The sequence below is a fragment of the Puntigrus tetrazona genome, chromosome 17 (genome assembly GCF_018831695.1).
Source record: "Puntigrus tetrazona isolate hp1 chromosome 17, ASM1883169v1, whole genome shotgun sequence".
In the NCBI taxonomy this organism is placed as follows: Eukaryota; Metazoa; Chordata; class Actinopteri; order Cypriniformes; family Cyprinidae; genus Puntigrus; species Puntigrus tetrazona.
The window spans coordinates 6,969,074-6,996,622 of record NC_056715.1 but is presented as its reverse complement, the minus strand read 5'-3'; the positions used below and the strand labels follow the sequence as shown (position 1 = coordinate 6,996,622).

General features: G+C 36.9%; 1 protein-coding gene across 4 annotated transcripts in view; it reads left to right on the top strand.

Annotated features, from left to right (window-relative positions):
- Positions 1 to 27,549, top strand: part of ank3a (ankyrin 3a) — a 73,553-nt gene that overhangs the window by 6,165 nt on the left and 39,839 nt on the right. For all 4 annotated transcript variants that reach the window (XR_006252971.1, XM_043262302.1, XM_043262304.1 and 1 more), the window contains exons 2-22: positions 10,001 to 10,102; positions 10,419 to 10,517; positions 10,872 to 10,970; positions 12,100 to 12,198; positions 12,856 to 13,041; positions 13,380 to 13,403; positions 15,530 to 15,628; positions 17,985 to 18,083; positions 19,009 to 19,107; positions 19,399 to 19,596; positions 20,020 to 20,118; positions 20,290 to 20,388; positions 21,462 to 21,560; positions 21,699 to 21,896; positions 22,596 to 22,694; positions 24,181 to 24,279; positions 26,079 to 26,276; positions 26,363 to 26,461; positions 26,563 to 26,661; positions 26,755 to 26,853; positions 27,140 to 27,235. Coding sequence is in view for 3 of the 4 variants with exons in the window: in XM_043262302.1 (XP_043118237.1) it covers positions 10,001 to 10,102; positions 10,419 to 10,517; positions 10,872 to 10,970; positions 12,100 to 12,198; positions 12,856 to 13,041; positions 13,380 to 13,403; positions 15,530 to 15,628; positions 17,985 to 18,083; positions 19,009 to 19,107; positions 19,399 to 19,596; positions 20,020 to 20,118; positions 20,290 to 20,388; positions 21,462 to 21,560; positions 21,699 to 21,896; positions 22,596 to 22,694; positions 24,181 to 24,279; positions 26,079 to 26,276; positions 26,363 to 26,461; positions 26,563 to 26,661; positions 26,755 to 26,853; positions 27,140 to 27,235 (2,388 nt within the window). In the remaining variant the exon portion in view is untranslated. The remainder of the gene's footprint in view (positions 1 to 10,000; positions 10,103 to 10,418; positions 10,518 to 10,871; positions 10,971 to 12,099; positions 12,199 to 12,855; positions 13,042 to 13,379; positions 13,404 to 15,529; positions 15,629 to 17,984; positions 18,084 to 19,008; positions 19,108 to 19,398; positions 19,597 to 20,019; positions 20,119 to 20,289; positions 20,389 to 21,461; positions 21,561 to 21,698; positions 21,897 to 22,595; positions 22,695 to 24,180; positions 24,280 to 26,078; positions 26,277 to 26,362; positions 26,462 to 26,562; positions 26,662 to 26,754; positions 26,854 to 27,139; positions 27,236 to 27,549) is intronic.

The window sequence follows — 27,549 nt, the reverse complement described above, 5'->3', positions numbered from 1 at the left end:
CATTTACTTCTGTCCTGTAAATGCCAGTCAAAGGTACTCTGTCTGATAATGGTCTGTTACCCAGCAGCTCTCTATTGATCTTGCTCAGAGTGTTGTTGTATCTCTGGTACTTTCTCAGGGTAGCAGCCAGACTGTCTGCCCTTATAAAACTCCTTTACTGTAAACTCAACAGAGATGTGTGTATTTGTGTGTGTGGCTTTGAAAGGCTACAATATAAGGTCTGTTTAATTTTTTATGGTGTGTTGGCAGGTCCTCATAGCTTTAAGTTGTGTGGTATTACTTGGAATGACAATATTGTATAATAGGTTCTGGTTAGATTCGAAATTAAACAGTTGAGTCATTTTTATGTATATAAGCAATTCTGTTATATTATATGAATAATCTGCATCACCTCTTGCAGTCATTTTGATATGTCCCTCAATTCTTTAACTCAAAGCAAAAACATGCAAGTTGTGAAGATTCATATTTCCCAGAAAGTGGATGACTGATGCAATATCTCGGTTTGTGGTCTACAAACAGCATGCGTGTACATTTGAGATATTTTGAGGTGTGTATAATGTGTGTGTGTTTGGGGGGTGTTTGAGGGCACAGGGGGGGAGTAATACAGGCAGATGGCCTTTCCCTCCTCTCTCATCTGCTACAGTCTGAGTGCCAGATAATATCTCACACACACATTTAAACAGAAGAGCATGTGACAGTCATTCATCGAGCATGTGCGCTGATTTGGTCCTGTATTCTGCATTAGAATATGTTACAAACCAAGCTTATCTTTAAGTACAAGGCTTGAGGTTTTTAGGGATTTTCGTCATAGTGTTTGGCTAAATCTTGGCACACAGACATAATGTGACTCTGCCAAAGCTTTTGTATTGGTTTTGTACATTTTTTTGGTGTAGTTTGGGCAATAGTTCAGATTTTTACCCCCTTTGTTACCTACTCTGGCCGTACCTCAGTTATAGATTTCTGCATGTATTTACAGTATGTATAGTATGTATCATACAAAAAAGTATTATTGTTCAAAAATAAACTTAAATGCTTTTTACAATTCTCTCATACTCACCAAGATTGCAATTATTTGATTAAAAATATAGTAATACTGTTAATAGTTTAGAATTATACAAATACACAATTTTAAAATAAGCCACGATGCATTTTTGAAAGATTTTTTTGATGAATAGAGAGTTACATATGTTTTTAATACATTTTGTCATTTGCGTTATCAATTTAATGCGTACTTGCTGGATGAAGAGCATATTATTCTTATTAAAAAAATAAATAAAAATCTTTCTGATACCAAAACTGCAAAAAGCTAAAAAAAAAAAAAAAAAAAAAGTCAAAGTAAAAAAAAGTTTAAAAGAAGCAGTTAGCAGCCATGTACAGATAAATAATCCAGCACCTAATCATTCTTATGTTTGTTTGTGTATACAGTACTCCTTGGGGAACTGCCTCTTATTTAAAATCAATATTACGTTAAGCATTAAATCATGGCTATTGAACGCTGTACAGTGTTTCTGGACTTTTTTTCCTGACCCTTTGGACTGTTTCTTGGTATTCTCTCTCTCTCTTTCTCTCTCTCTCAGACTTTTATCGTACAGGACAGTGATTAACTTCCACATGATGCCGAAATTTCACATGGCTCTCTTTCACTCTCTCATTCTCACTTGCCTCCTCCATCTCTTACTGTCTTACTAATTCACAAATGATTAATCACTCCCTTATTACATTACTGCCATGGTCTTATCATCATTTAGTTCCTTTATAAACTAACTTAATCCAGATTTAAAGCACTCATAGTACGATACCTTAAGATACTTGTAAACCCGAAGAACTCTTTTACCTCCAGATGATTCACTTAGACTCTCTTTTTTATCTGGCCTAATGAGTTAGGATTATGCTTGTCACCTGAGCTGGATGAAGATTGTGCTAAACATTACACAATATGTGTATTTTTAAGGTTTCATCTATATAGAAACCGATTCTTATTCATTCCAATAAAGTTACGAATGCAGTATATAAACATGATAGACAAAATAGTGTTATTAATTATGTTATGAATATTCACTGAGTTAGGAAAATATAGGATATTGTAAACAGTCTCTTAAAGACAATGTAAGATTTAAATATGTGCATGTGTACAATTTCGCATCCATCTGCAGACCGTCTGCACCTGGGTGCTGAGGCCACACACACTTCTGAAAATTAGTTTTAAAAAACATTTTCGCACTGTGTGTCAGATGTGGTTTTATGGAGGATGGTGTGGGTCTGTAATGATAAATGCCTTGTAGAAGCATGATTCTGGGTCACACGCTGCTGTTCTGCCCCCAGAGACCCAGAGACACACACGCTCGCAAGTTCATGCATGCCGGCACACATTAACTGCTGCCCCTCAGAGAGAACATGAGAGAGTTTAAAGTGCTTCCAGCTGCCCAAACTCACATCAACTATTCACAATATCTTTGATCGACTCTTTAATTGACTGTTGATTGGCTGACTGTAGACTTAGTAAATCATTGCATTAATATTGTTACAACTACATTATTTCGTTAATATTAATAATAATTATTATTGTTATAATTTAAAATTATAATTTTATTATTAGTAGGAGTAGGAGTAGTACTTCTTGACTTGGTAAATAATTTAATTCAATTAACAATAATAATATCTATTATTATTTATAAAATTAAATACATATTCAATTATTAATTAATAGTAATTGTTCTTATAAATTGACTACATGCAGGATATGATAATAATAAGGCTTAATAATATTATTAAAATCCAGAATACATATTAATATTATATATTGAATATCAATATAAATTAAATAATAATTATTATTATACAAACAATTTTTTTAAATCTTAAAGTCAATCTCAAATGTCATTTGCAACCTGTTTTGTTTTTCGTAATATGAAATCATTGAGAGTAAAATAAAAACTAGTAAAGGGGCAGATCAGTTTATCAGTGTATTTAAAATAACAAATATTTATAAATATTTCAAAAAACCTTTGAACTTAATTGCTTATAATATGACCAGTACTGTACATGTTTTTGTTGATATGTTTCTAGGGGGTGGACAGTAGTATTGAATCTCTCCACTAGGGCCCAGTGTGAGTCTGGATATCAGGAGAATTCTGATGATGTCATGATTTCTTTGCAGTCACTGCGTGTTTGTTGCGCTGTTCACCTGATTTCCTCTGTGTCTGTCATAGACCTTACATGTTAAAAGACTGTTGCCGACGGCATTAAATTTCACCTTTTCAGCAAACACAGTGAGCGCACACAAACACAGCATCATCACAAATAACAAAAATACATCCAGACACAGCACTGACAGCCTGTCAAATCCAAACTAGGTAAAAATGCAAACTTAAATACTTCATATAACTACATACAGAGTCTGCGTTGGCATATTATCATGCAGGAGTGGAGCTCGTTTGTCCTTCTAGAATGTAAAATTCTGCCCTATTTCTGAAAGCCTGGAAATCCTTCAGTGCCCATGGGTTTAAAGTAGGTGTAGCCCTTGTGAACACCTCTGTGTGTCTGACTGTATTTGAGAGCGAGAGAGTGATGGCTCTCATACACTCTCCGTGATTGGCTGATGAGGTGGAGGTCATTGAGGGAAACCATCACCACGGTTACGAATATCTTGAGCTCCTTCAGATCACATTCTCTTTCCCCTCCTCCTCTGTTGCCATAGCAACGCCACCATCCCAGAACGAGGAGACCTGTGATGCACCCCAAAGCATCATGGGATGCCTCTCTGCATAATCAAAGTGAGTGAGTGTATGTTCAAGTGCATCTCTGTGTTTCTACATCTATGTCTTAGAGAGCTTATACCACGAAACAGGATCAATAGCATACATTAATAATTTTAGGAAAATAGTGTTGCAGATATGCAGATTAGGAAATAGGTCTAAATGATATTTTAGTGGTTTAAAGAAGAAGCTAAATATATAGATAGATGTATGTATATGTATGTATGTATGTATATATATATATATATATATATATATATATATATATATATATATATATATATATATTTATTTATATTTTTATTTCTATTAAGAGATTTAGTTTTAATTACTTAAATTATTAAATTAAATTATTCAATTATTAATAATATCATTGAAATTGCGAAGTATCCACACATGATAGTACACACATCACAGTATTTGTTGTACATTTAATTTCGATTCTTTTTAAATAATTGTCTTGGTACATTTGTTAAAATGATTATTAAGAATGTTTTTATGAGTAAAGTTAACATCTCTATATGTATTTAAAGGCTCTTAATGCTAGCCTTACAATTTACACTGTTACACTCGCTGTTGAAAACCTAAATTATTTTATAAATCATTTTTGTAAAATTGAATTATCGATGGCAGTTAGCTCTCCATATGTTCACACAGTATGTGTCTGTCTGACACACAGCTCTAGTCTACTCCCCTCTTTCCATAAACACATGGACACAATACTGACAATACACAACGGAAAAAAAAACGAACATCCAATGGTACATTCAACAGTACAGTATATTCAAACAGACACCAAGATACACAGAGCACTCAGAGTATGTAAACAACACAGCCTGTGTCACTGTATAACGGGTGACACACTTCATCCCTTTGTCAGAGCTACAGCTGGGGTGCGTTTTTTACATGATGGTGCGGTGGCCCTAATACTGGGGGAAATGCCCCTAATCCTTTTCTGAGCTGCACCATGAACCCTGCATTCAACCTAATAAACCGACCCCCAGCAGTTCTACACACCCACCCACACACACACACACTCTTTTTGTCCAAAAAGGGAGCAGATAAGCACTCAGACAATACAAACGCACACGCACATGAGGGTTTGCAGGGAGGAGGAGACTGCAGAACGTAGGGAAAGGGAGTCCTATTAGCAAATGCATTGGATTCAGCTGCTATATTTGGACCCCCTTAGCACCTCATATCACTATTCAAAAGACCCCCACCCTCAGTGTGCATGACAGAAAGAGAGAGAAAATCAGAGGAGATAGCAGCTCATAAAAACATGGCAGCGATGTAAATGATGCACATTTTGTTTGTGCTGAATGAAGATTGGAGCTGGTTCCCATTGAATATAAGGAGGAAGAGAGAATAGTATAAAGAAAGAAAGAGAATGTTTTGGCAGGAGTTATGAACAGAGAAGGAAAACTGAAAAGCTGATGTAATTTGACACAGAAGGAGAGGTCAAGTGTGAATAGACTAACAGAGAAGGTTGGGTTCAAAGTGACTTTGTGTTAACTGTAGTACCAGAGATCATCGTATCCTTGTATACGTACTCGCACACGCGTCAGGTGGAAGCGTGTCTTTGAGCATCCTGCTGCCTGGGCATTTTTTCCACACGTCACATGACTGAATGGCACCTTGCTGGCCGCAGAGCTAGAGAAGTAAGTGATCGGGTTTCTGTGGGACTGCAGGAAAAATGGCGGTGGAAGAGGCTGCTGACTATTTTTCACCCGTAAGTACTCTACAAACATGACTGGGAATGGTTGGGAATGGTACGTTGTTTTAAACAGACGTTTTGGGAATGTTTGGGAAATTAAGGTTGCCGGTTGAGGATGCTTGGGATCATTAGATCTGAAATGCTCTTGCTCTTTATCTGCTTCAACCTCAGTCAGATTTTGTCCTTCAAACCTTTGTTAACATATGTCTTGAATACATTATATAATTGACACTGCTGGGTAATTTTAAACTCCTCTGTGGGCTAAATGGCGCAAAGTCTGATCTGTTGGTTGCGCTGGGCTCAGATTTCTGGATTTTGTTTGCAGAATCCTGCAGAGCTAAAGGTCCTCAGAGATGTCAGGGAACAACTGTTTATTTAAAGTGCGGCTGTGTTGTTAAGGTTTAATCACATGAAAAATCAGATCTATTTCATGTGTGCTGGTGTTATTACCACCATTTTGACATTCATACTGGTCAACTCTACCTTTGCTCTAGTGCTTTTTTACTGACCTTGGTGTGTGTGTGTGCATTCATGGTAATAAAAGCACAGAGTGTCCTGGTGCTTAAAAGCTCTTTGCCACGTTCACTACTACACCATTTTATCTAATTTGCCTAATAATGCTATATGCATTCATAACTGTGTGAATCTACCTCTTGAAGCTATTTTGACTATGGGGCTTCAATTTTATTGTGATGCTGAACAAACTTCCATTTGTGTTTGTAGGGTGTTTAACTTAGTAATGTTAACTTAACTGCAATAATGGATAGTTTTCAAATTTAAAGGGAAAGTGGTAGATTATGGCAACAATTTACCCCTTTTATCTCTTGAAGAACACTTGCCCTTTAAGAATTGCGGTGTTTAGTTTCTTTTTTTTAAACAAAGTACTGTACATTTATAATAGTGGTTGCCTATCAGTTATCACCCGTAACATAAAAATAATTATGGAATCCAGAATTTCAACAATTCTAATCTTTTGGAATTTTAATTTCAGAACAATGAATATGTGAATCAGTTCTGAGTAGGTCTTGTTTTCTGTTCTTTTCTATTATTTTCTGTTCTAAAAATGAATGAATTGAGACTCAAAACATATATGCTGAGAAGGAGGGATTTTGAACCTAAACAACCAAGAAACTTTTGTAGAAATGAATGAACCAGACAGTCTAAACTGACCGACTCCTCTGCAAAAAAGCAACCACTAATGTTTTATTCTTAATGTAAATTGCAATGTTATCTTTTACATTATTTTCAGGTCTGTATCTGCATATAGCGCCGTTGATTTTCAGAGGGCAGGAATGTGTGTGTGTGTGTGTGTGTGTGTGTGTGTGTAGTCGCCTTGTCTGCAGCCACACTGACGGGTAGCTTTGTTTTTTTTGCCGATCATGCAGTATTTGAGCTCGCTGCTTATCTAGGACCTGAAGAGACACTGAGACAGAGGCAGAGACTAGAGTATTATTGGGTCAGCTGTTTAACAGCTCTAATTCTTTTATGAACAGCAGCTGTACAGACATTAACATTTTGTTTTCAGATGTAGTGTCACGTCATTTTTATCAACTATAACCTTTTCTCTTCCCTTTCCTCATGTCTTTCTTTGTCCAGTATCTCTGATGTTTTAATAACAGCTGTACCCTAGAGGATGTCTTATGTAACTCCATTGGGTGTGTGTTTGTGTGTCTGACACTGTGTGTGTGTGTGTGTGTGTGTGTGTGAGGTAGTGCAGAGTCTTTTCACTCTACTGTGCGTACTGTACTGTACATGCAAAGAGTGTTCACAGAATTTCCCACACTGAAATATTGATGCATACTATTTTAAAACAGAGAGGCCTTTCACATCTCCATGCTTGAGATGAATTATAGAGTGTGAGCATTTATAAAAATTCTTGGCTTGACACTTGACACACAGGTTGTAACTACACAGTTAAAAGATTTTTAAAAAGTTAAGGCGGAAAAAACTAGGAAAAAATTCCCATAGACAGATTAGGTGGTGGCTGTTTAACCTTGGCAAGTAGATAGATACAAACAATTGTTCTAAATAGCTTAGCAATGTCCTGGCAGTGTAGCAAAACTAAATAGTTTTGCTAAAGTGTTTAGTAAGTGCTCCACTGTGCACGTCTAAAACCAATACCTTTTTATAAACTGTCAAAAAACTTAGCAGCACCTTAACACTAAATGGGACTTTTTTGTGTTTGAACTCAGTCATACATAAGAGATTTCGCCTAGTTTTTTACAACCTCCCACGAAAACCACTTTTATATTTTACTTAGTAAGAAACATCTGTGGTTTCTGAAGCATGTAGGGTTTTTGTGTAATACTAAGGAGATACAGAAGATAAAGAGGGTCAGTTCAGATGACGATAAACATTGGAAATCACCGCATTTAAGTAAAGATAGTTATGAACAGTGTTCAGGTATGTAGTTTTTGTGTTCTCTGATACTGTTGTCTAGGTTTTATAAGAATGTTTACATGTTATGGATATAATGTGTGTTTCAGTGCTCTGAGATAGCTTTTATTTTTGCAGGTTTATTGCAAATATACTAGTCTTCAAATGTTTGAGGTCAGCAAGGTTTTTTTTGTTGTTGAATAAAATTAATGCTTTTATTCAGCAATTATAGTATAGACATTTAAAATCTTACCAATGAATTCTGTAAAAATATATCATGGTTTTTACAAAAATATTAAGCAGCACAGCCGTTTTCATCAGTGATGAACTGATAATAGTAAGAAATGTCCTTGAGCATTAAATCAGCATATTAGATTTGAAATAAGTGACACTGAAAAATGGGGTAATGATGCTGAAAAATTCAGCTTTGAAATAAAATACATTTTAAAATATATTTTAAATAGAAAACAGTTATTTTTAATTGTATTAATATTCTTTACTGTATTTGTTATAAATTAAAGACCTAGCAGACATTCCATCTAGAGCTTTCATTATACTTATCGTACAGACAATCCCATCAGTGTAATGAGGGGTTAAGAGTCTTGCTCAAGGGCGCTATGATAACAAGACAGGAGGTCAACCCTTGCTTTCGGTAAACCTACAACATTTATGTTTGAAATTTAGATCTTATCTATTAGGACACACAGTTGCTTTTTTAAATACAGATTTTCTTTGTGATTATATATATATATATATATATATGAGTGGGTGTGGATGTGGGTGGGTGTTATTTTCCCAGCTAGAATCCTCCAGGGAAGGAGTTATGGGTGACAAGCTGGAAAAACTCATTAACTCAGAGATAAGAGTTCCTCACAAAAAGACCGGCTCACACAATATCCTTTCTCTCTCTGTCTTTTTATTGTGTGTGTGAGGGGCAGAATTTGTTTACTGTAAGCATTACCCTCTGAGCAAAGGCATCTTTTGCGTGTGCTTTTAATCCATCATTTCATACAGCACAGACTGTAAGTGTCTGATGATAAAAGCACGGACTCACACACAAAAAACTGAGGTTTTCCCAGCAGAGCAGGTTGAGTAAATGACTAGCTAATGAGCTTAGAGTTCATTATGAACTGTGAATCTCATACAAAAATATAGAAGCATACACACACCATCATAAAAACACACATTGGTCCTTTTCTGTGCTCTGGTCGTTAGATGAATATGCATGTCATTTATCTCCGTAATACACCAGCATAACCTCTTCTTGTCAAACTCAGTTGTTACTTTTGGAAAGCGAGCCTTTCTTTCCAGATTTTCTTGCCAGCACACACACATTGATGGTAGATATGGGGAGGAGCTTGTCCTGGGTTTAGTGAGAACTAAATATAGCCTCTCATTTAGAGGAATTCCCCATGTGAGCCTGTGTCTCAGAGATAACCCTCTCCTATTCTTTATAGAATTGTGTGTGTTTGTGTGTGAGTGAGGTGAAGTGTATTGAAATTTTGCTGTGTGTCCTCTTATGTCAAGCGCAGTGTCCCCGAATCAAACTGAGGCTGACAAAAGAAGACACATTCATGAGGCACACACACACACACACTTGCACCCGTCATGTTTTCTCCTGAATCCTGCACTCTTTCTCATATACGGATGAGAAGAGAAAACTAATTCTGAGTTAGAGATCATGAGGGAAAGTGGGCGGAAACCTGTGTCAGAATAATAGCCGTTATTTAGTGTTATGTTCTGTTCCGCATCCGTTGATGAGAGACAAGAGCTGTTTTTGGCTGGATCTTTAGCTGGAGCGCTGGGATATCTGCTGAGAGATGGACTCTCAATGTTTTAGGTGTTCTGTGCAACTTTGAGCCTCTGTCATGCTGCGATTGTAGTTTCCCATTAGGACGTCGACTGGTAGACTAAAGCTGATGCTTCTCTGGATATTTGTGTGTGTGTGTTTGGAGACAAATGGCACTGACTAAAGATGGAGCTGGTATGATTTTTTTTCTTTGCCTTCTATTGATTTAATGAGGTGAAAGCTGGAAATATTTTGTTTGGTTTGTTTATTCTTGATCTGGATTTGACCTCAGTTGCCTTGGATTTGATCTTTGACCTTGTCAGTAGAATAATCATCTTCTGGATTTTCTCTCATTACTTGCAGTCGGACAGCAATGCCAGTTACCTGCGGGCAGCGAGGGCAGGGAACCTTGAGAAGGTCCTCGACTACCTGAAGACTGGTGTCGACATCAACATCTGTAATCAGGTATGAATCATTTCTGTAACATGTGACAGGATGTAGCAATATCCTTATAATTACGGAGAATGATTGAAGTAAACAGTGAAAAAAATTACAGTGTGACAAATGTCACTTTCAACAGTAGCTGTGTTGCTGTACACTAGCTGTGTTGCTACATTTTTGCTTTCAGAATACGCAGATTATCTTCCATATTTATGATAGTTATGATGTGACAATGCCTACATGTGAAATTTGTGTATATATTTCCATTCTGGTCCAGGTTGGTTTATAATAGTATGTAGGATACCTGACAGACAACCAGAACTTACATTCTGTGTTTCAGAATGGGTTGAATGCATTGCACCTGGCATCCAAAGAGGGGCATGTGGACGTGGTGGCAGAGCTGCTCAAACTGGGCGCCAACGTAGATGCAGCAACCAAGGTCAGTTTGACATACACACACGCAGAGTCTTCAGCTCGAGGAGATGTTTGTTCTGTATCTGTGTCTGATATCACATGATGTTCTCTGCTCCGGTGAGCATGTTCACACTGGGTATAAAAAGCCTCTAGTGCTGCATTCACTTCGCAGGAATGAAGTGTGTGTGTGGAGGTAAATTACAGGCCAGCGGAAACAACACCTCTCTGGCAGAGGGGACGGAATGGTGGCTGGTGGGGCTCCAGGGGGACAAAGGCGCTCATTAGATGGGGGGTGATACAAACAGGTGGTGGAGAGATTAATCAGGAGATGCCACTCATTCTCTCTCTCTGTGTTGTTTCTCCATCTACTCTAATCCAGAAAGGAAACACGGCGCTGCACATCGCCTCACTGGCGGGACAGGCGGAAGTGGTTAGAGAGCTGGTGACCAATGGGGCCAACGTCAATGCACAAAGCCAGGTACACATTTCAGACACCGCATATTTTTATATACCCACACACACACACATTATCATTGAGTTGGACCATCCGGCTTTGCAATGCAGCTCACGTACACCCTTAATCTGTTTCTATTTTGGAAGACCTGCCAATGACCACCCAAATACACACTCACATACACACTGCTTTAAACTTGAGCTCTGCAAGTTATGAAGGCCACCTACATTACTGGAGTGCCAGTAATAAAAGTCTTTCCTGAGCTCAACACAGTACATACGGATGTATATGCTGGTTAAAAGATACATATTCTGTACATTTGCTGCATTTCATTGTTTTTTTGTGGCAGCTCAGATTATTTGTGCCAAATAAATCATTGGATTTTCATTAGCAGTCATATGCTTACGTGATCGTATTTAAAACAAACAATGAACGAATGCCATTTCAATCAGATATTTACACATAAAATGAAAGGAGCTCAATTATGAAGTGCTAAGAGATGAACATGATGATGAAGGGAGGCTGTGTCTGTTTTTCTGCTTGATGCTCCATCATCACAAAATATTGCCCTCTCCTACCTGCGCTGTCAGCATCTCTGCGTTACTATGCGAACCGGGTCACTGAGGTTACATATGGGGGGTGTAATGGAGGTCTGTCCTCTCTGGGGAAATCTCAGAAATATTAAGAATGACAGAATTGCCATGGTAACCTAGCTGTCTGGTTACCACAGCAAGGGTTTGTGCTTCATGCTTATGAAGTACTTCAAATAAAACTTAATTCTTAAATAAAAAAAGAAATTTCTTTGCTGAGAGGAAAGATGAGATGCTCAGCAGAATGTAGCTGTATCTAGTTCAAATAAGACACAAATAAGACACTTTCAAATCAAGTCTGTAGTGTCTGTTTGATGGTTTACAGTTTATACAAGGCATCTCGAACTTTTATAACATTTTTCAGTTTTAGAAGGGATAACATGAGAGTTAAATAATTAGCTGAGATTTCCAGTTAACGTTTTAAGTGTATTAAATGCATGTTAGAGAATACAGTTTTGTAGGTCCTAATTTCTCCATCTGTGCAGTAGTAAAATAAAAGAAATTATTAAAATGTATATAACTTTAACTGTATAAATGTAACATTAATGTACTGTTTGTTTCAGAATGGCTTCACCCCCTTGTATATGGCTGCACAGGAAAACCATCTGGATGTGGTGCGCTTCCTCCTGGAGAACAACTCCAGCCAGAGCATCGCCACAGAGGTTTGTGTGTGTGTGTATCTGTCTGTGTGAATCTTTTATTGATTACTGAGGTAAGCCAGAGTGACCTTGAGCAGTTCACAGATAAGTGTTTCCTACTCCTCACATCCTTTTTTCCCACAAAATATACAAATATATATATGTAATGGTAAAAGTGTTGGGGTTGGTAAGATTTTTAATGTTTTTGAATGTAGTCTCTTATGCTTAAGCTGCATTTATTTGGACAGAAATGCATTAATATTGTAAAGTGTATTATCTAATTTATTCCTGTGATGACAAAGCTGAATTTCAACTGCCATTACTTCAGCCTTCGGTATTGCATGATCAGAAATAAATTTTATATAATGATTTGGTGCTCATTTCTTATTATTATCAATATGAAAATTAATATATTTGTCGTCATGATATATTGATAAGTCATGATACCTTATTCAGGTATTTTTTTTTTAAATAAAGTATATGTCTTTAATGTCAGTTTTGATCAATTTAATGCTGAACATGTATTCTTTCAAAAAAGTCTTAAAAACCGTAAATCTTTAGTTCAAAGTAGTGTTTACGAAGGCAATTGTATTTTATAAACAAATTACAGTAATAAATGTAGAGGTATATAAATGAGGTATATGAAATAATAATTGAGCCTGTTTGTCTTCCTCTCTTAAGGATGGCTTTACGCCGTTAGCCGTAGCCCTGCAGCAGGGTCATGATCAGGTGGTTTCTCTGTTGTTAGAGAATGACACAAAAGGTAAAGTCCGTCTGCCTGCACTCCACATCGCAGCCCGCAAGGACGACACCAAATCTGCAGCTCTTCTTCTTCAAAATGACCACAACGCGGATGTCGAGTCCAAGGTCTGTCTGAAAGTTGCTTGCCAACATGTTCATTCACTAATCACAATTTTTTCTCTCTGTCTTATCACTTATTTCATTTAAATCTTACCAAAAACAGCATTGTGCTGGTCAAATATATGTATCTTTTGACATATTTTATAATGTAACCAAGAGCAGTTTATCATACACTCTATTTATAAGTTTTGCTTTTAAATGTGATTTATGTTATTTTTATCCTCTAACTCACTCACCCACACTTAGTCCTGTCTTTAGATATGTGTCTTTTGTTTCTTTGTTTTGGTTTACCTGTCAGTGTTCACTAACTGCCCATTCTCTCCTTTCCTCACATCTCAACGTAGATGATGGTGAATAGAACGACAGAGGTATACCCATGATAAACATTAAGCTGTTGATCCCCACTTCCACCCCTGCTTTGCCTAGAACACCCTCTAGTGTTGCTCCCACCCTTGTTGTACCATCTCTATTTTCGTATCATTTCCTGTTTTATCTTCTCTTATTCGCTATGTGCCCTCCCTCTCTGGGGGGTGGAGGAATGAGACCATGCTTTGGGTGGAGGGCTGAAGCATGCTTTGATTTCTGCAGCTACAGGCCGGGGTTCCATATCTAAACATACAGCTTTCTGATTGGTGAAAAGAGTTTTGTGGCGTGTGGTTGCTAGTGATGATGTTAATATTGGTAAACAGAAACTGTTGGTTCAAGTGTTCCAGTTGTTAGACCCCGTTAATAAGATTTTGCTGTTTATAGAGAGATTTTCACAAAAGGTTACCTCAACATGTGATGTAAATTAGCACTAGATCTAGGCTACCTTTGCTGGACAATATGTTGATTAAATATGTTGATGACAATATGTTGATTAAAAATGTTATTTTATTATACATTTAAGGGACACCATGATATTAAAACAGGAGTTCAAATGTAAAATTTAACTTAATTTAATTTTTAATTTACAGGCAAAAAATGTTGATCTTTTCCTCCAAAATATTTATTTTTTGTCCAATTAAATGCTCCCTTGCAATTATAATGGCCACCACCTTAATTTTTCAATCGTTGTTTAAATAAATTGCTTTAATTTTATCATTTGAGTCTATATTGCAGGAATTAAAATTCATTTTGTCAAACCATTTAATGAAGTCTTAAAGACCTATAAAAATATAGTATAAAATATTCCCAAACTTTTTGTTTTTGCTGCAAACCTATTTATTTTTTAACTATTATACAAATATCTTGATAGTTTTTTTTATGGCAGGAATCATTGCAGTTTAAAATGTTTGTTAAAATCCATCTGGCTTTTAGGTGATGCAAAGAAGATAATTCATTACTATTAGAGTATTGCATAATGAAAAGGTCACTTCACTGGCACATCCTGCTACTGTAGAAGTGAGAAAACGGTGCATTTTAAGTTTGACCTTTTAAACAGCTTTTATTACTAACTGGAAGTAGCATGTTGTTCCTTTGAGCATTAGATTTTGTGAGACATCTATTCATTTGGTTTGGCTGTGAAAGAGGAACCCGGCTGGCCAGCTGCAGAGATGATCTGGTAGTTTAGTCCTTCCTCTCTGGGACTTGTGCATGGGCATTTAGACAAAATACCTCCCTTGGTTTCAGTTAAACAGCTGGAAATCTTGCAGTTTAGAATTGTTGCAATGTTGCAAAAAGAATCTGCACATGTGCATGGTGAGGTTTGCCCCCAAGGCAAGCAACAGCAGTTTGGCCGTGTAGATTTTATAGATCACAGTTTTGCATGATAATGAACATTGCTAAATTGCAAACTAACAACCACACGTAAAGAACAAAGTGCCATGTCCATGAATTGAAAGCATTTACAGGGTGTTCCGAGTGAAAAGAAATGTGAATGCAATGATCATGATGAATGTATGTTGATAATCTATGAGAATGTTTATTCAGTTCTCCTCATAGGTAACAGTGTATGTTGTCTCTTGTCTAGAGTTAGTTCTGTAAATATCATAGTCTATTAGTGTGCAACTGGAAATTTTGAAACCCCACTGTTTTTCCATTCACGCCTGTGGCTAATAATTGCAATAATTCCTCTCAAAATGGGTGGAGCCCCGTTCCCTTGGAAATGGGAGAGCAAACAGAGGCGGGAAAGGGCTATGCTGAGCACCACCTGCTTTGTGTCGGATTATTGGCTAATTGAGATGGAAATCTCCATGACTGAAAGGACTTTGCTGCAATGCAGCCTACCAGACACCTCCATCTCGCTTTGACAGCTGTGTTTCATATTCAAAAAGTTCTTATATTGTATAAAGAACACACTCAGATCCATTGTCATTTACTAAGAATACTAATTAAATTATTTATGATCATTTGAACTATATAATTTTATTTAACCAGGGGATAATTAGTAGCAAGAGAACACAGACAATCCTGTGTTCTCTTACTCTACGGAAGTCTATGGAAACACGGGTAGCTAAATTAACTCATAAATGATTGTTTTAACAATTTTGTTCTTTGTCTTTCTTGTCATCAGAGCGGTTTCACTCCTCTCCACATTGCTGCCCACTATGGAAATATCAACGTAGCAACACTACTGTTAAATAGAGGAGCAGCAGTGGACTTCATGGCAAGGGTGAGATCACAGCACCATCTACAGCTTCAGCAGACCAATTTTGACAGATTAAAGGGAAACGGTCCCCCAAAATCTATTTTTATCTTATTTTTAATCTTTAAAATAGAACCGATTCCCATTAAAAATGCACCATAGTTTATATATATATATATATATATATATATATATATATATATATATATATATATATATATATATATATATATATACATATGGACAAAATTGTTGGTACCCTTTGGTCAATGAAAGAAAAAGTTAATGGTCACAGAAATAACTGTTATCTGACAAAAGTAATAATAAATAAAAATTCTATAAATGTTAACCAATGAAAGTCAGTTTTCAACCATGCTTCAACAGAATTATTTAAAAAATAAACTCACAGAAACAGGCATGGACAAAAATGATGGTACCCCTAGAAAACACTGAAAATAATGTGACCAAAGGGACATGTTAATTCAAGGTGTGTCCACTAATTAGCATCACAGGTGTCTACAACCTTGTAATCAGCCATTGGGCCTATATATATATGGCTCCAGGTAATCACTGTGTTGTTTGGTGATATGGTGTGTACCACACTCGACATGGACCAGAGGAAGCAAAGGAAAGAGTTGTCTCAAGAGATCAGAAAGAAAATTATAGACAAGCATGTTAAAGGTAAAGATAAGACCATCTCCAAGCAACTAGATGTTCCTGTGACTACAGTTGCACATATTATTCAGAAGTTTAAGATCCATGGGACTGTAGCCATCCTGGACGTGGCATGGAGGAAAATTGATGACAAATCTAAGAGACGGATAATCCGAATGGTAACAAAAGAGCCTAGAAAGACTTCTAAAGAGATTCAAGGTGAACTTCATGCTCAAGGAACATCAGTGTCAGATCGCACCATCCGTGTTGTTTGAGCCAAAGTGGACTACATGGGAGACGACCAAGGAGGACACCATTGTTGAAAAAACGAATCATAAAAAGCAAGACTGGAATATGCCAAACTACATGTTGACAAGCCACAAAGCTTCTGGGAGAATGTCCTGTGGACAGATGAGACAAAAATCAGAAGTTTTGCCAAGGCACATCAGCTGTATGTTCACAGACGAAAAAATGAAGCATATCAAGAAAAGAACACTGTCCCTACTGTGAAACATGGAGGAGGCTCTGTTATGTTCTGCCTGCTTTGCTGCGTCTGGCACATGTCTTGAATCTGTGTAGGGTACAATGAAATCTCAAGACTATCAAGGAATTCTAGAGAGAAATGTACTGCCAGTGTCAAAAGCTTGGTCTCAGTCGCAGGTCATGGGTCTTGCAACAGGACAATGACCCAAAACACACCGCTAAAAACACCCAAGAATGGCTAAGAGGAAAAAATTGGACTATTGTAAAGTGGCCTTCTATGAGCCCTGACCTCAATCCTATTGAGCATCTTTGGAAGGAGCTGAAACATGCAGTCTGGAAAAGGCACCCTTCAAACCGGACACAACTGGAGCAGTTTGCTCATGAGGAGTGGGCCAAAATACCTGCTGAGAGGTACAGAAGTCTCATTGATTACAGGAAGCGTTTGATTGCAGTGATTGCCTCAAAAGGTTGCGCAACAAAATATTAAGTTAGAAGTACCATCATTTGTGTCCAGGTCTGTTTCGTGAGTTTATTTTTTTAATAATTCTGTTGAAGCATGGTTGAAAAACAATGTCTGACTTTCATTGGTTAACATTTTATAGAATTTTATTTATTATTACTTTTGTCAGATTAAAGTTATTTCTGTGACCATTGTGAGTTTTTCTTTCATTGACCAAAGGGTACCAACAATTTTGTCCACGTCTGTGTATATATATATATATATATATATATATATTATATATATACTGTTATTATGCAGTTCCCTTGATTATCAAATGGGGGCAGTATTGCATTAATGTTGTACAGTATTGTCACCAGACTCAAGCCTAAAATGCTCCATGAGTGTTTTGATGAATGAGCTAAATGATCCGCCTAAGGCTTTTTGTGTGTGCACATGCTCACATGTATGTATGTGTGTGTGTGTGTGTGTGTGTGTGTGTGTGTGTGTGTGTGTGTGTGTGTACGTCTGCCAAATGCCCTCTCAGCTGAACTCTCTAAAGTGTCATATGGCTGGCTTAGTCCAAACAACCTCATGTATGAATCTGCTTTAGCCTGAGGGTCACATGCACATGGTCATAATGCATATCATATGCCATTTAGAATTTCACATGCATTCTTTCACAGAAATGTATATTACTGTTATTACATACACAGTTATTTTGATTTAATGTCTGTAGAGTGTGATTGTAACTATCTCACTTGTATCTGCTGTGTGTCGTGTGGTGTTTGTGTGGGTTGCATACAGAATGACATCACTCCACTGCATGTGGCGGCTAAGAGAGGGAATGGAAACATGGTAAAGTTGCTGCTGGACCGTGGAGCGAAAATTGAAGCCAAGACCAAGGTAACACACACACACACACAATTGTTTGCTAAACTACAAATTACAACAAATTGCACTTCCATTGCATGCAATAAATATCTTAATGGAAATGTTAATTATTCTTCAGTGTCACAAAACCCTCTCTGATATTATTACATTGTTTTGGCGCTCAAGAAATGTTATGCTTTTTAGTCAATGTTAATATTTTTGTGGAAACGTTTATTTTTATTTTGAAATTTTAAAAGAACAGCATGTGAAATATAAATCTGTTAACATTATTAATGTATTTAATGTATTTTTTAATTAATTTCTTTAAAAAAATAATGATCACAAATTACTGATCACAAACGTGCAGCTTTGGAGATTGGTATATTAAATATACTATTAGTATAGGAATAACAAGAGACTTTTGCCTAAATGAATCAGCAAGCTTCAACTTAAGGAAAATGTCAGGCAGCTTCTTAGGACATTCCTGCTGATGTATATAGTAGCTCACCTTTTGACCTTTGACCTCAGCGATATCACAGATGAGCCCAAGCTTCAGAGAAAATTATGCACCTTGTAAATACCGTACATCAACATTAGCTTGGAGTTCCTGTAAGGGCACATAATACAATTCAATAACTGAAAATGTCCAAATAAAATAAAATTAATCAATAAATATATTTCAATAAATAAATATTCCGTGCAGGCATTAGTAAAGATAACTATCAGGCAAGATTCAGAGAATTATAAACATGCAATACTTTTTGCTGCCTAAAGTTGAATAGCTTTGCAATAAATTTCAAGCAGGTCAGCATATTGAGTCAGTGGAGCATCTGGAGGTGCTGAGGTTTGTCTGTGGTATCAGCTGTTCCTAATTGTATGATTTCAGAGGGTACTTTTTTTAATATTATGTAACATTTTATATTTGTGTTTGCCTGCGTGTGTGTTTGTGTACGTAAAGGACGGTCTAACCCCTCTGCACTGTGGCGCACGCAGTGGACATGAGCAGGTTGTTGAGATGCTGCTGGACAGGGGAGCTCCGATCTTGTCCAAGACGAAAGTAAGACCACAAGAATAAATTTATGCCCCTTTATGTGTATGTGGGTATGTTTGATCGCTGATTTACCCATACTTTTTGAACATACCTAAGACTGCCCTCATGTGGCCATTATTTCTACAGAAGCAATGTGTTTATCAGGCTCTCTTTGCTAACAAATCTTCTCCTGACTGCAGGAATCTGATATATCACCATAGATTGTGGTTTTAGGTGGCAAAGCATGTTGGTTTTATAGATACTTTCAAAATCTACCGCCAGTGTTCTCGTTACATTCTATTTTTTGGTTTGCTATAGAACGGTCTGTCTCCTCTGCACATGGCGACCCAAGGGGATCACCTGAACTGTGTCCAGCTGCTCCTTCAGCACAATGCCCCCGTGGATGATGTCACCAATGATTACCTGACGGCACTGCATGTGGCCGCTCACTGCGGACATTACAAAGTGGCCAAAGTCATTGTGGATAAGAAGGCCAACCCTAACGCTAAAGCCCTGGTGAGAGTGGAGAGAACAAGAGAGCCATACACATTGAAATTTACAAAATCCCCTTTCTCTCTGCATTTCTTTCTTGGGGTGACTGGGTTCATTTTTCTGTGTTAACATACGCAGCTGTATGAATGTTAATCTCTTCGCTTCACATTGTGCGAGACAAAAACACAGTTTTGGCAGGGAGGGTGACACAATGCGAGCTCGTTGCCATAGTAATACTAAGAAAGTCTTGTGACAGTTTAAAAATAAACTTAGAAATAACTTGATTTTAGTTTAAAGCAGGTAAAATGAACAGAAGCACACAGCTTTATTACAGAATGCAGTGGGTTCATTCAACCAGAGGAAGGTTTTTGTGGTTCCCCGCTTCTGGTAAGTGTGGGTGTGGCGGCATCTTAGTCAAGCAGAGCGTGTTTGTATCTTCATCAACAGAACGGTTTCACACCTCTTCATATTGCCTGTAAGAAGAATCGAGTGAAGGTGATGGAACTGCTGCTAAAACACGGGGCATCTCTTCAGGCAGTCACTGAGGTATGAGAGAAATTGAATGTTTATTGATAGCTTATGTGATATATTGTACCATAAAAACACTAAAATGAGCTTAACGTTCACTGTTTTAGTGTATATGCTTGGGAAACGTAATAGTACAAGCTGTTTTATATATGTTCCAATGTTTGTATGTGTTTTGTTTGGTTGTTTTAGTCGGGGTTGACACCCATCCATGTTGCTGCATTTATGGGTCATGAGAACATAGTGAAACAGCTCACGCATCATGGAGCCTCACCCAACACCACCAATGTGGTACGTTTCCATTTTAACTACAGTGATGCTCGCAGATACTGTATTTGCTCTGTGAGTCATTCTGTGAAACTTTTGCTTTTGTACATTCAGGTATGTCATTTTGAACATTTTATCAGACATGCAATATTTTGATTTGTTGATCTATGGCTTTGTGCAACTGTGAAAATAAAGACAAATGAAATTCTATAAAGATATATATTATGTAAAAAAAAATACACAGCATTCAAAAATAAACTGATATTTTAAGTGACTGGAAGGACTTATTTTTGCTTTCATTTTCATGTTTCAAAAAACAATGAATGTTGAATGAGTCAAACTTTGAACTTGGCCCTTCGAAAATTCAAAAGATTTCACTTCCTCTTCCCCATGTCATTCAAAATAACTGTCCTTTATCATTTTGAGTTAGATATTGTAAACTGTATTGCTTCACTAATTTTTTTCTCCAGTGTTATTGATGTGGTTTGAATGAGAAACTTTACAAAAATTACTTGAGGGAAATTCATTTTGCATTAATGTATAGCAAATGTGACCCAGGACCACAATACCAGTCATAAGGGTAATTAAAAAAACAAAGTTGTTAAATGCTACACCTGAAGGCTGAATAAATGTATGGTTTGTTAGGATAGGACAATATTTGGTCGAAATACAACTCCTTGTATATCTAGACTCTGAAGGTGCTAAAACAATCAAAATACTGAGAATATCACCTTTAGAATTGTCCAAATTAAGTTCTTAGCAATGCATGTTACTAATCAGAAATTACAATTTACTGTATTTATGGTAGGATATTTTCTAAATATCCTAATGATCTTTGGCATAAAATAAATTAAAAAAAAAAATATATATATATATATATATATATATATATATATAATATTACTATATATAATATTATGTAATATATAATATATATATGATATAACCTATAATATATGTATATATAAAAATATAAGACAGCGACTTTTGTGGTCCAGGATCACAAATATCAAGTGGGTAAAAAAATGTTGTTCAGTAAACAAAATCTGATCTCAACGAATCAAAGCTTACAACTCATTTTATTAAATGTTTGTTAGAGAGGTGAAACAGCATTGCACATGGCAGCAAGAGCCGGCCAGGCTGATGTTGTCAGATACCTGCTACAGAATGGTGCTAAAGTGGACATCAAAGCTAAGGTGAGACAAACACTCAAATTTGAATAAACCCCTGTCCACATCCCATTACACAGATGATTAGAACATGACAGATGAGCTTTTCAGTTTTGCCTACCATCTCTCTCTTTCACTCTATATTTTCATAATATCAATTTCTAGGATGACCAAACAGCCCTGCATATAGCGAGCAGACTGGGAAAATTGGAGATCGTGCAGCAGTTGCTGCAGAAGGGGGCGTTACCCAATGCTGCCACCACCTCCGGCTACACCCCTCTCCACCTCGCCGCCCGTGAGGGTCATCAGGAGATAGCAGCTCTTCTGCTGGAGCAGGGAACATCCCTCTCAGCAGCAACTAAGGTGTGTGTGAGAGTGTGTGTTTGTGCTGTGTAATCACTTACAGTGGTGGGCAAACGTCTGAAACCACATTTAACATTTGTGATGTAAATATGGTATTCGTTAAGTTTTAGGACTTTGAAAAAATAAAATAAAGTCATCATGTGAAATGAGGAAAAGATACATCACTTTTTCATAAGAAATGGATACTTTTATTTAGTGAGTATGCATTAAATTGAACAAAAGTAACAACAAATACATATACAATTTATGATAGATTTCTATTTCAAATAAATTATGTTTCATTCATCATATACATGTTTTACACAAAAATATTAAGCACAACAACTGTTTTCAGCATTTATAATAACAATATTTTTTTCTTGAGTACCAACTGAGCATATTATAATGATTATATGACACTAAAGATTGGCTGCTGAAAATTCAGCTTTGGCATCACAGAAATAAATTACTATTTAAAATATATTTAAATAGAAAACATTGATTTTAAATAGTAGTAATATTTCACAGCATTACTGTTTTTATTACTTTATTTTTGATTAAGTAAATGAAGAGACAGTGTGAGACTTTTATGAAATAAATTTTCCGGACCCCACTATATGCGATTTGTGTTCATAGTGCTTTCTGAAAATAGCAGAACAATGCATCTTTTTTACTCTTTTGTTCTCTCTCCTTATTCCATTACCACACATACATCAACAGAAAGGATTCACTCCCCTGCATGTGGCTGCAAAGTACGGGCAGTTGGAGGTAGCTAATCTTCTGCTGCAGAAGAAAGCTGCGCCGGATGCAGCAGGAAAGGTTGGTGAACAAATGCAAAGATTATGCAGACAATAACATGAACAAATCTACAAATATGTCCATATATGCATGGTGGTTTACATTTGCTTACATGACACAGCTTGGTCCTGTCTCAAAATTCGATGTGAACTTCACTCATGCTTGTTCGTGTGGTGTTCAGTTTGCCATTACGATTTAAAAGTCAGAAGAAAATTCAATAGGCCATTGGTACACCATTTACTGTGATGTAACAAAGTAATTGTGTCTACCTAAAAATAAATATAACAGCTATTTTTGAATGGCTTGCAGTGAAGAAACCTAACTTTATAGCCAGATGGTGTAGTTACAACATCGACCAGCAGGGGCTATCTGGGCCAAGCTAACCAGCCAAACCATGACGCTTTAAACCACAAGGGCCGAGTGCGTCATTTGGGACAGGACCTTCATTTGTTTTCGTCTGTTCATCTGTGTCAACCCTTCCCCAAATGGTTCCTCCTCACTATTCTTGCACTACAAAGTATGACTGTCATATCTAGCTTTATTGAGAGATGACAAATTTAGCTGATTTTCCTGTGTCATTAAGTCAGCTGTGTTGTCACAATAGTCTGTTTACCTTAACGTACAACAATGGAGATATGAAAATATGAATCAAAAATTAAGCGAGTAGGTTACGTAAAAATTACATTCTTGCGGAAAATGTACATACCCTCAGACTTTTGGTAAAAATTTGAAGAAATTTAGCATTAGACCACTTGCTCCCAGCTGATCATCTGCAGTAAATAGGTGTCATCAGAATGAGAGTCCAAACAACTGTAATAATAATATATAATTGATCCACATGACCACAGTCCATCATTTAATACATTGTCAAGTGAAAAACTTCATGTTTGTAAGAAACAAATCAGTCAAGGCATCATTTAACTTAAAAAAAAATGTATGGATAAGTTATTATGGACTTATATTTTGGCCAGAAGCAACGATTTAAAGTTAAAATGTCTGGCAACTTTTTTGCTTAACAAGACATTGATGGACTGGAGTTGTGTGGACTGTTTGCACTCTCGTTCTGATGTCGCTCAGTCACTGCAGAAGATCCATTGGTGATGATTAACGCTAAAAAAACACATCTACGTCTTGGATGGTCTGAGGGTGAGTAGTTTTTCATAAAATGTTCATTTTTGGGGCGATCTGTTCTTTTAATCTGTGTTAAGGAAAGACGCACTCTTTTTTCGCACAGTTTTTTCATGTCATGCTATGTGTGAACTCATGCTGCTAGCTTAATGTGGTGCACTGGGATTTCCCTCTAACTTTAACATGGTGTGTTTGTGTGTATGTGTGTGTGCGTGTGTGTGTACACCTACCATGTGCACACTCATGTACTGTATGTTCTGACATACATGCATGCGTCCTGTGTTTGTGTGCATGCTGGTGTTTGTGTTCGTGCTGGGGTTTCTGTGTGTGTGTGTGTGTGTGTGTGTGTGTCGTGCTTGGGTCTGTGTGTATATTATAGACTGGGTTAACACCGCTGCATGTGGCTGCTCACTATGATAATCAGAGAGTGGCTCTGTTACTGCTGGACCAGGGAGCATCTCCTCATTCTGCTGCGAAGGTAAACACACACTCTCCAACCCATCAAGACTGGGTTGCTGCTGGATTAACCCTTTCGTGACCCCCCTGGTTTAAATCTAGTCTATACTAAATGTAAAGCGGTTTCTACTTGCACTATCTGATCTTAAAGCATATCGGTGACTTTATTTTGTCTTAAGATGCTCTCCAGTAATGCTTTTATATAAGGCGTGTTTATAAAATTTATTTAAATGTCCCAATTGAACTATGGCCTAATCCTGGATTAGGCTAAGCCCTGTCTATGAAGCCCTAGCTTCCTTCACATCTGTGGAGGAAGTCTTAGAGTTTATCAGATTTCCTGCAACTTTTCAGCCTAAGTAAATTCAACTAAATTAAATAGAATTGACACACAACAGTTGTTAAACAGGCTGTATTCTAACACTGAGCTCTGTTAAAATATTTTTTTAATCATTATTTTTATTTTGTGGTTTTTATTGAAAACAAGACAAATATATGGATTAAGTATAGTTTTGCAATTACAAAATGCATGGCTTGCATTTTCCCAGTGTTATCTAGAGTATCTAGAGCAGGGGTCTCCTTATTTCAATTGGAAGTTACTTTTTAAAAATGAAAGTGACTGAGATGTATAATATTAAAATTATAATACAAACTACACAGCATTGTTAAAAGGCGTTTTACAAATAAAGCATTAAAAGAAAAAAAATAGCATTTCATCCTTTTATTTTATATTTTATTTCAAATTAATTTATTTCATTTAAAAAGGAAGAGTCAGAATGATAAATTAAAAAAATATTGATCTGCTCCATAAACAGCTCATGTGCATTCTAAAAATCTCAACACTTCTGAAACAATTAAGGTAGTCAATAATCCATCGACTGTTACGATGACAGGCCTCTGACCTGTTTTAGGCTTCTCCATATTCTTTTTCAGCGACTGTCAAGAGCGCCTCGACGTTGTTTCCCTCAGCAGCAGCATGTATGGTGTGTGCTGTCAGCACAGCTGAAGAGTTCTGTGTTCAGATGCACTCACTAGACCAAAGCACCCGCAAAAATAATTACCATGAATGTGTCGGCAGGAAAGACTAGGAGATATTTGAATTATTTAGGCTACTAATAAATGAGTGTTTTCTGAATCCATGTTGCAAATATGAATATGACGATCTTGACTCGCCGTCTCCTCAGACGTGCCTTTAGACAAAAGTCATCTTTATGTTTTTTTTGTTTTGATTTTTGATTTTTTGTTTTCGTTAAGTGGCAATTTCACTGGGTTTTGATTCATTTTTGTATAGCCCTTCCTCTTCAATACTGGAAGGAAAGTGCATCGTGTTTGTTTTCTTTGTTTTATAAAATCATATAAAATCATCTGATATTGTGAGTGCACAGAAATAAGCGTAGGCCCTTTAGAGTTCTGAATGATGTATTATTTATCTGAGAAAAAAATGGCGGCTGAAAAAATGCTCTGATTGCTCTGGTGTCCACTCTTCACACAAACTGTTCGATAGAGCACATTTATTATTACAGTACAGATTTACTGTTTAAACAGTTTTAACTTCTTGATTTGAGAATTCTAATTTGTTCAAACATATGCCTACTTCATGATCGGCTCTCTGTCAGCCGCTGGCTGCTTGGCAGTTTCTTTAAAAAACAAAAGCGTATATTTAATGAAAAAAAAAGTTTTCAAGCGTTTTTTTCTAAATTTAATTTAATAATAACACGAGTACTAGGGGGAAAAAGGAAGAAAAGTTTATGGCATGCCTGCATAGTATTTCTATTTTTAAAAATTCAGTATCTTTGCATCTTGTTTCTCTCTAATTCTCTCTAGAATGGCTACACACCTCTTCATATTGCAGCTAAGAAGAATCAGTTGGAGATTGGGACAACGTTGCTGGAATATGGAGCGGAGTGTAACACAGTGACCCGTCAGGGTATTAGCCCCCTCCACCTCGCTTCACAGGAGGGCAGTGTGGACCTTGTGTCCCTGCTGCTCACCAAACAGGCTAATGTTAATATGGGCAATAAGGTAAACATAGTTACACATGCATGTTACGTGTACACAAAGCCCACGGCTGAGAAGTGTGGCTCACAGTGCGTGTGTTTGTAAAACAGAATGGTCTCACCCCGCTGCACCTGGCTGCACAGGATGACAGGGCAGGCGTTGCTGAAGTGCTGTTGAACCATGGAGCAGAAATTGATGCCCAAACCAAGGTCAGGGTTCAGGTTTGTGGAGTTTCCATAGATTACAGGTTCAATGTGGACTGTCTGTATCAGTGTCTGATATTCTCTTGCCTGTCATGCTCTCCTAATAGAGTGGTTATACTCCGTTGCATGTGGCATGCCACTATGGCAACGTGAAGATGGCCAACTTCCTGTTAGAAAATCAGGCTAAGCCTAATGCCAAAACAAAGGTGAGTCTGTTTGTAGCTTCTAAAAAGATATTTAGACACAGTATCTTGTTTTGCATGTAAATTGACTCCCTTTTTCTGTCGTTTTGTGCATAGAACGGTTATACACCTCTACACCAAGCAGCTCAGCAAGGCCACACCCATATAATTAATATGCTGCTTCAGTATGGAGCTTCGCCCAATGAGCTCACAGTGGTGAGTACTGAAGCATGCTGGGAATATCTGCTTGACTCAGCAAGCTGTCAGCCTTAGTCAGCAGTGCACTGTAGCACACGCATACATATACACACATGCATTACTGCTTAAAAGTTTAATGAAAGAAATAACACTTTTTTTGCCTTAAACTAATCTAAAACCATTTATGGTTTTGTAGCTTTAATATGCACTCTTTTATGCTTATAATAATTACATTTACATAAGCTACATATAAAGTGCCTCATATGCAAATGTAAAGTCTTTGTTTTGTATTTGTGCGTGGCAGAATGGGAACACAGCTCTCTCCATCGCTCGACGATTGGGGTACATCTCTGTAGTGGACACGCTGAGAGGAGTTACAGATGAAAACCTCACTGCCACGGTAATTTATTAAACCTGTGCCGCCATCTGCATCTTGACCTACTTCCATCAACATCCTCTACCCTCAGTGTCCACAATTGCCATAGAAATTAATAACAGGCAATTTGTATTTTATGCAATTTGCAATCCACATTGACCAGCCACATCATGCTTAACATTTCTGAGCAAATAATTTAATGTTCACATTATTTTATAATTTTATAAGCATTATCTCAAAACTCTACACTTTAAATTGAATTTTGAATATACTTTATTTTAAATGTTGTTGGACATTTAGTCATTTGTGTTTTTTTCTATAAAGCTTACTAAATAGAA